The sequence below is a fragment of the Bison bison genome, unplaced genomic scaffold (assembly GCF_000754665.1).
Source record: "Bison bison bison isolate TAMUID 2011002044 unplaced genomic scaffold, Bison_UMD1.0 scf7180017864172, whole genome shotgun sequence".
NCBI classification, from domain to species: domain Eukaryota; kingdom Metazoa; phylum Chordata; class Mammalia; order Artiodactyla; family Bovidae; genus Bison; species Bison bison.
The window spans coordinates 1,121,854-1,130,578 of NW_011494744.1; the positions used below are offsets into that span (position 1 = coordinate 1,121,854).

At 41.2% G+C, this 8,725-nt stretch overlaps 1 protein-coding gene across 3 annotated transcripts in view; it reads right to left on the reverse strand.

Moving 5' to 3' along the window:
* Nucleotides 1-8,725, reverse strand: part of LGI1 (leucine-rich, glioma inactivated 1) — a 40,540-nt gene that overhangs the window by 13,001 nt on the left and 18,814 nt on the right. For all 3 annotated transcript variants that reach the window (XM_010842176.1, XM_010842175.1, XM_010842174.1), the window contains 2 exons: nucleotides 6,584-6,655; nucleotides 6,410-6,481 (listed from right to left, as the gene is read on the reverse strand). In XM_010842176.1, the coding sequence (XP_010840478.1) occupies nucleotides 6,410-6,481; nucleotides 6,584-6,655 (144 nt within the window). The remainder of the gene's footprint in view (nucleotides 1-6,409; nucleotides 6,482-6,583; nucleotides 6,656-8,725) is intronic.

Consider the following 8,725-nt stretch of genomic DNA (forward strand, 5'->3'; position numbering starts at 1 on the left):
GACGTCCATCGAGTCAGTGATGCCATCCAGCCATCTCATCCTCTGTCATCCCCTTCTCCCCCTGCCCCCAATCCCTCCCAGCATCAGAGTCTTTTCCAATGAGTCAACTCTTCACATGATGTGGCCAAAGTATTGGAGTTTCAGCTTTAGCATCATTCCTTCCAAAGAAATCCCAGGGCTGATCTCCTTCAGAATGGACTGGTTGGATCTCCTTGCAGTCCAAGGGACTCTCAAGAGTCTTCTCCAACACCACACTTCAAAAGCATCAATTCTTTGGCGCTCAGCCTTCTTCACAGTCCAAGTCTCACATCCATACATGACCACTGGAAAAACCATAGCCTTGACTAGATGGACCTTTGTTGGCAAAGTAATGTCTCTGCTTTTGAATATGCTATCTAGGTTAGTCATAACTTTCCTTCCAAGGAGTAAGCGTCTTTTAATTTCATGGCTGCAGTCACCATCTGCAGTGATCTTGGAGGGGTCATTTAATTACAACATGTGAACACTTAGTTGTGACATGTGGGACCTAGTTTCCCAACCAGGGATTGAACCCAGACCCTTTGCATTGGAAGCTTGGAATCTTAGCCACTGGATCACCAGGAAGGTTCTCCTAGGAGGGTTTTTTAAAGTGTGTATGCAACTAAGCTCAAGTCTCTAGGTCCTGATTCAGAATCTACCTAAGAAACATCCTTTAAAATACCTGGGAAACTGTCCAACTGAACACCCAGCTGCCTTGAGACTGGCTGAGAAGGGTCAAGCATTCTTAATGGCAGGCAGGCTTTCCTTCCCAATGGAAATGATGACCATTCCCTCCACTTCATGCTTCCCTGGTGGTTCAGCTGGTGAAGAATAAACCTGCAATGCAGGAGACCTGGGTTCGATCCCTGGGTTAGGAAGATCCCCTGGAGAAGGGAACGGCTACTCACTTCAGTATTCTGGCCTGGAGAGTCCCATGGACTGTATAGCCCATAGGGTTGCAAAGAGTCACACATGACTGAGCAACTTTCACTTTCACTCCACTTTGGTGTTTTCGTGGTTTACCTGAGAAAACCTCTAATTATGGAGTATGGAACCTACTGGAAAGTCTTCTTGCTAAGGCAGACCAGACTGGCTCAGACAGCACGTTTGTTTCAGTGCCACTGGGCTCTGCTGCTAAGAAAGCTTCGCCCACGGCCATCTGGGGTGCTCCCAGCCTCCCTGCAGTGCAGATTCTCAGCTTGAGTTGGTGTCTCACTGAATTTGCAGTACTTCAAGTGCAGTTATTTTAATTTCATACAAAATGTTTAAAGGGGATAAATACACTGCAGCATTCGGAGTCCTGATCCAGAATCAGTAGAGGTTAGGCAGCGAGGCTTAGTTTTTCCCTACATGATGGTGTTTGCTGCATACCATGCTCTGTTCTAGGTACTTTACATAGAGTAACTGGCCTAATCTCCTGTCTGTCTTACAATCTAGGTGTTCCTAAGTATCTTATTATTTTCCACCCCTATTTTTACAGATGATTGTTATCACTTCTGTTTTACACAAAAGAAATTGGAGGCACCATGAAGCTTAGTGACCTGCCTGATGTCCCAGAGCTATTAATGGGTAAAGCCTGGCTTTGAACACACACAGTCTGGTGGAAGAGACAACCTCCTCAGCCACTATATCCCGCTGCCCCCTATACATGCTTGTCATTGTGAAAGCTGAAGTGAGGACATCCTGCCTGATTAACTGGGGACACATGGATGCCCTGAGTTTGGGGGACTGCATGTATGTCTTTTGAACCTCCACGTTGCAGAACAACCAGTAGTTGCTTCATGACATGTACAGATCGATGACAGTTTTCCCCGAATGTTTTTATACATACATGTGAACAAGCCTGCCTCCACCGGACCTTAGCCACCATGACACCTTAGCCACATGTGATGCCCAAGGGAATCATTACCAAAACATTGTGGGTGTTAACAGAAACCAATACAAAATGTTTAGAAATTTTGTCCTCATTGGCCATAAACTATTTTTTAATTCATTTTTCCCCTGATTTCAGAAGTAATACATGGTTACCAGAAAAATTCAAACCTTTCTGAAATATATGAACTATTCAAACACTTAAGTTAATCATGTGTACTATTAGGACAGTCATTTAGAAGAATCAAGAGAGGCTCTTGGAATTTGACAGGATTTGTAAGGACTTAAGTATAAGGAATTCTCTTTTGGGGAGGGGTTGGTCTACAGGAGAGGGGAGTCTGTATAGTAAATTTTCAGTTATTTAAAAATGTCTCTTTAGAAGGCAAGTCTGCTAAGATAGATGTATAAGAAGACAAGGTAAGTTCATTGCTTCTTTAGGAATGAACTGAATTTATATCAGTGCTTACAAGTTCCCTTGGAGCAGCTTTAATGTTAAGCCAGAGTGGGAACTAGTTGGATCTAAAAGTGTATGTCTACTACTGTACATACTACAAAAGTGCGTACGTATTCTACATACTATTGAGAGTATGTTACGTGGCAGCCTGGATGGAAGGGGAGTTTGGGGAAGAATGGATGTATGTATATGTATGGCTGAGACTTGTTGCTGTCCACCTGAAACTATCACAACATTGTTAATCAGCTATACTCCAATACAAAATATATATATTTTAAAAAATCCAGCAAAGTATGTGTCTAATTCCAACTAATTGCATTTGGAGACCAGGAGTGAGGGTAGGGCTCCTGTCTTCAGGATCTTCTCTTCCTTCCCCATTTGTGTTTGCTTCTCAGATCATGTCCTGTGGAAGGACCTAGCCATCCATAAAGCTCTCTGGTCCTTCTATAATTGACATGGTGGAGTCGGCACTAGAGGTCTCATTAAAGATCTTGGAAAACTTCTGGCTTTTACCACTACTAACTGGGGAGCAGCTTAAACTCAGGGCACACCTCTGAATTCTCATTTGCCAATAAGGATAGTGTCTGCTCTGTTTCTTTTTTTTAATTTATTTTTAATTGGAGGAAAATTGCTTTACAGTGTTGTGATTATTTATGCCATACAACAATGCAAGACTCTTGAGAGTCCCTTGGACTGCAAGGAGATCCAACCAGTCCATTCTGAAGGAGATCAGCCCTGGGATTTCTTTGGAGGGAATGATACTGAAGCTGAAATTCCAGTACTTTGACCACCTCATGCAAAGAGCTGACTCATTGGAAAAGACTCTGATGCTGGGAGGGATTGGGGGCAGGAGGAGAAGGGGATGCCAGAGGACGAGATGGCTGGATGGCATCACTGACTCGATGGACTTGAGTCTGAATGAACTCTGGGCTTTGTGATGGACAGGGAGGCCTGGCGTGCTGTGATTCATGGGGTCGCGAAGAGTCGGACACGACTTAGCGACTGAACTGAACTGAACTGATACATAAATCACCTCCCTCTCAAGCCTCCCTCCCCTCCCTCCTTCTCATCCTTCTAGATTATTACAGAGCACTTAGCTGGGCTCCCTGTGTTATACAGCAACTTCTCACCGGCTATCTGCTTTACTCAAGATAGTGTATATGTGTCTATGCTACTTTCTCCATAACCCTCCACCTTATCTCTTTCATAAGGTCATCAAAAGACTGTAATGAAGTCTAGAATATGAAAAGCTTTGTAAACTCTTCCTGTGGGTTAGAGGGCAAGGTGATAATTCTTTGCTACTTGAATAAATGCCTTTAATTGAGAAGAATTGGTCTGAGGAGGAGAAAAGTGCACTTTGAAATCTAAGATCTTAAAAAGAAAATTAATGGGTCAAAGAAATGTCAACTGTATGTATAAGTGGTTAATAATGGAAAATGAACTCGATGTGCTGAATAATCAGAGGGACATTTGGGCTTTAAATCTTCCCTACCTCTTCTTGAAAGGAAAAAAAAGGTAAGGAGAAAAGAAAAAAGGAAGGAAGGAAGTACCCCTGGAAGAACAGCATAATTAGAAAGGAGGACATGATGTGGGGACAAGGCACTCAGAGAGAAAATATTTGACTAATTCCTCTTGCTAGACTGAGCTCTTCCAGGTTGGAGCTGGATTTTCTTCATTTTTGTGTGGCACATCCTAGAGACTATTTAGGATGAACCATATGGCAATGCCATTTTTGTAGCTTGAAAACAGTCTCTTATTGGCACAGTCACTGAATCAACCTAGCTATTTGATAAAAATGCAAGAAATCTAAGGGTCATATTCAGTCAGCTTTGACCTGTTCCCTCCTAACACCTCCCTCCTACCTTCAACACCTGGTCCCACATTATTTCAGAGGAACTTCCCTTTCATTGTCTGTTTGATCCTTAAGATTCATGCCTCTTTCTTTGAGGGCTGCATTATGCTTTCACTTGAGCCTGAACATTTCTAGACATAAGTACATGCTGTACCAATGCCTCCTTCTTATATTCTTCACACTTCTAAAGAAGGGGCCTCATAATGACCCAAATTTATATTTCCATTTCATTTGATGGACATAGTAAGCTCTTGTCAAACAAAATGGATGTTCTTCACTAGAGTGTTGTATAAATTTTTTTCTTTCTCCCTTTCCTGCCTTCCTTAACCTTCCTCTCCTTTTCCCTTCCTTTTTCTCTCTTTCGTCCTTCCCTGCCATTCTTTCCATTCTTCCTTCCACATGAGGTAGGCCTTTAGGCTGGAGAGAAGACACACTTGAGTGAACTAAGGGTCATGGCAAGGCTCTGTCCAGGTTTCCAGAGAGAACCGTGGGGTCTTATGTTCTTCCTTCAGCCCCTCGTGATGCTCAGCCATTAGTCATAGGCCGTGTTGAATGGATTTATGTGAATCAAGTAGATCTCAGGTTGAAGTCACAAGCTTCCATTTATCTGTTTTCGTCTGAAAGTTCAGGCTTGGTGGCATTTGGCTCTATAATCAAATGGCACAGCATTCCCACCATACACAGCCAATTTTGCAGCACTTACAACATTGGTATTAAAAGCAGTGTTGCTGTTTGTTTTATAGACAATATTTTCCTTGTCCTTTTATAATGACTATATACAGAAGCCTTGAAAGGTGTAGTGATTTTGTAAAATACATAGGGCCATCGGTTCCCTGTTGCTGCAAATCCAAGTAACAGTAGGGATAGGAACTAGTAGAAATGGCATGAGACCATGTGGACCCCCCAGAATAAAGGCACAAAGGGCGGGCATCTTTATCTGCCTCGTTACCTGGTACCTCCTGGGCTCTAGGACAGAGCTAGAAATGAGCTACTGTGAGGCAACAGGTTAAAATGGACAGAATGACTGTGACGCTTAGATGGCTTGCCTCTTTATCTAACACTAACGAGATACATGTTAGGAACTTGAGAAATAGTTGTTGAATGGATGAGTAGCCACAACAGTTCAGCCTCGGAGCTGATGTTATCATAATTCCCTAACTAGTCCGTTTACTTGTCATACATCCCCTCCAAGCTTCTGTTTCCTCATTTCTAAAGTGGGGGTTAAAAAATAAAATGGGGGTTATTTTGCCTATCTGGCAGGATTGTCGAGATAATTAAATGAAAATTTATGTAAAGCATACTGACCATTGTAGTAGTAGACACTCAACAAATGTTGGTACCGTTTCTTCCCATGTCCTTCTATTTTCATTAAAAATATGTGTGTGTGTGTGTTTAGGGTGTAGTTGAAAATAAGAGAGATGCGTTATTCAGTTTGTATTTGCTTTCTCAGGCATAGCACTGTGCCATTCCAGGCTGAGGAGAGGCTCTCCTATGCACTGCAGGATGTTCGGCAGCATGTGTGTGTTTAGGGTGTAGTTGAAAATAAGAGAGATGCGTTATTCAGTTCGTATTTGCTTTCTCAGGCATAGCACTGTGCCATTCCAGGCTGATGAGAGGCTCCTATGCACTGCAGGATGTTCGGCAGCGCTGCTGTTCTCCACTCACTAAATCCCAGTTACATCCCCTAGCTGTGACAACCAAACACGTCTCTGTTCCCTGGAAGGTAAAATTATTTCCTGTTCAGAACAACTGATGGAGCTTTAATCACCCACTGAATAATTAAATATTTTACTCATAAAAAAGTTGTTCAGGTGCTGTGTAGATGTGGCCTGTGGTTCTAGTATATGTTTAAATGTATATGAAATCAGGGCTTATACAGAAACAGAGAAACAGCAAAAACTATATAGTCAATTCATGAAGTTGAGTAATGATGCAGTGAATAAAAACATTATTTCATTCACATAATTTCCTTGCATTAGGATAGTTTCCTAATTATTGTTGGTTGGGCTAATATTAAAAGGAATGGGTTTCCTGGACACACTGGCTGAAGACAGGGAGAAAAGGCAAGCGTGCATGGAGAGAAATCATTTGGGTTTCTTAAATTTTCATAGATACCCATAAAGTGGGTTATCTATGATAAACATTAACCACAGATTATCGAACTGCATTGTCCATTGGCAAGCTTAAAATGTAATAGCAACATTCATACTTACAGGTGAATTAAAGACTTTAGTCCTCGGAAAGTATGTCTTGAAATGGACTTGATATTGTTGTTTTCTATGAATCTGCAATAGGTTATAATATTTTTGGTCAGACAGCTGTAGAACCTCAGAGCCCTTGTCCTGTATCATTACATTTAAAAAAAAAAAAAAGGTTATTTTACTTACAAATACTCTAGATGTGGGAGACCAATGAAAGCATCATCACTGATCACATCAAAGGAGTTCGATGTGAATAACCTGCCCAGAAAAAGTACACAGTGAAAATTGTTAAACTGACAGATTGTCAATCTTTGGTGCTTTTATCTCTCAGAGAAATGAGTGGGAGTTGTGCACAGAAAAATGTCTGGATCCCTGCCTTTTACAGTGTTATTTATTCAGGTAATTTTTGTAGCTTTTTTTAACCATCAATTATCTCATCAAACACTCAATGAGTGGGTGCCTTGTGCTCTACTCTTCATAGGGATGAGTGTCACATGCCCTGGGTAACATTTTGAGACACAACCGGGCAAGTATGACAGTCAAAGCAGCCAAATCAACATGTTGCAGGTTTCCATGACAAAGACACTAGCAGAATCTTTCCCTCTTGCTCTGAAACTTCTGGAACATTCTGACCAGCCCAAACAATGGTATCATACTCACTAACCTGAGAGACCTAGAAAGCTAGCTCCATGTCTGGTTGTGCATGGTATTCATAGTAGATAAGCCATTGACACTGGTTCAATAAAAATCAACTAACCTTCTTTGAAAGTAGAGCAGGCTGAAGATGGGAAACAATGAGGCTTAGGAAGAGTCTCAGACCCATTTTATTACTAAACAGTTGAAAAAGAACACTTTTACTTGGACAAATTTATTTGAAATTTCAGTATCCACAGGGATTTGTTTTCGAAATAACTGATGAAAAGAAACATCAATCAGCAGTTTCCCACATCCTGCATAATTCCTTGAAGAATTTTTTTTTCTGAATCGGAGGCTTAACAGTGGTGATTACAAGCCAAATAATACAAAGTTATCTTTTTAGAATGAGTATTAATTTATGGAATTCATCAGGTAAAGTGTTGACACAAACTGAGAATAAAGTTTTACGTGTACTGATGACAACTTATAATGGGTTCAAGTGACATTCAGGCTACATGTTAAGGTTCTTATATGGGGAAACCTCATTTTTCACTTGTAACTAGTGTCCAAAATGTGGCCATTATCACGGGACAGACGGGAAGTTTGACAATTCATGTCTCATACATACTGTTTAATTGCATTAAGTCCAGTATTCTCTGTTAGTAAACTTTTACTTTTGAAGGGTAGGGGTTAAAAATAGCTGCACTAACCAATTTAATGACTAATCCTCTCTGAGCCTGTTAATCAAGGGGATTAAAACTATGAGATCTCACCTTCTGAACAGGTGTAAATAACTTATTTGACATCTGGGATTGCTTAAAAATAATTAGAGGAAGGGATAACAGTGGGTTAGAGACAAAATGAACACAAAGAGGTCATTTTTGAAGCTGGAAGCTTATTTTTACTATCATTTCTACTTTTATATATGTTTGAAATTTTCTGTAAAAATGGGGAGGGAGAGAAAGTAAACCAAATAAAACCAGATGATGTCTTGCATTTCTTCCTAAGCTATAATCCCTGGAATGATGTTGGATTCTCTTCTATCCCTTCTCCTTCCAACGTTATAGCTTTACTCTCAAATGATTTACTAGACTGTGAAGTCAACATTATCGAATAAATCATACATATTAGATGCCCAGAGTTATTCAAAAAACTCAAATTTTTACGATTTCAGTCACAATTTTGGCAATTGTCTCTTCTTAGATCATGGTTTTGGGAAACAAGAAGATTGCTCAGCCTTACTCCAAGGTAAGCTACCATCCAAAGTCTTCCTTAGGTTCCAGATTTTCGTTTCATTCTGTATCACTTCAGTTAAGTTGCTCAGTTGTGTCTGACTCTGCGACCCCATGGACTGCAGCACGCCAGGCTTGCCTGTCCATCACCAACTCCGGAGCTTGCTCAAACTCATGTCCATCGAGTTGGTGATGCCATCCAACTGTCTCATCCTCTGTCATCCCCTTCTACTCCTGCCCTTAATCTTTCCCGGCATCAGGGGCTTTTCCAATGAGTCAGTTCTTCGCATCAGGTGGCCAAAGCATTGGAGTTTCAGCTTCAGCATCAGTCCTTGCAATGAACACCCAGGACTGATTTCCTTTAGGATTGACTGGTTGGATCTCCTTGCAGTCCAAGGGACTCTCAAGAGTCTTCTCCAGCACCACAGCTCAAAAGCATCAATTCTTCAGCGTTCAGTTT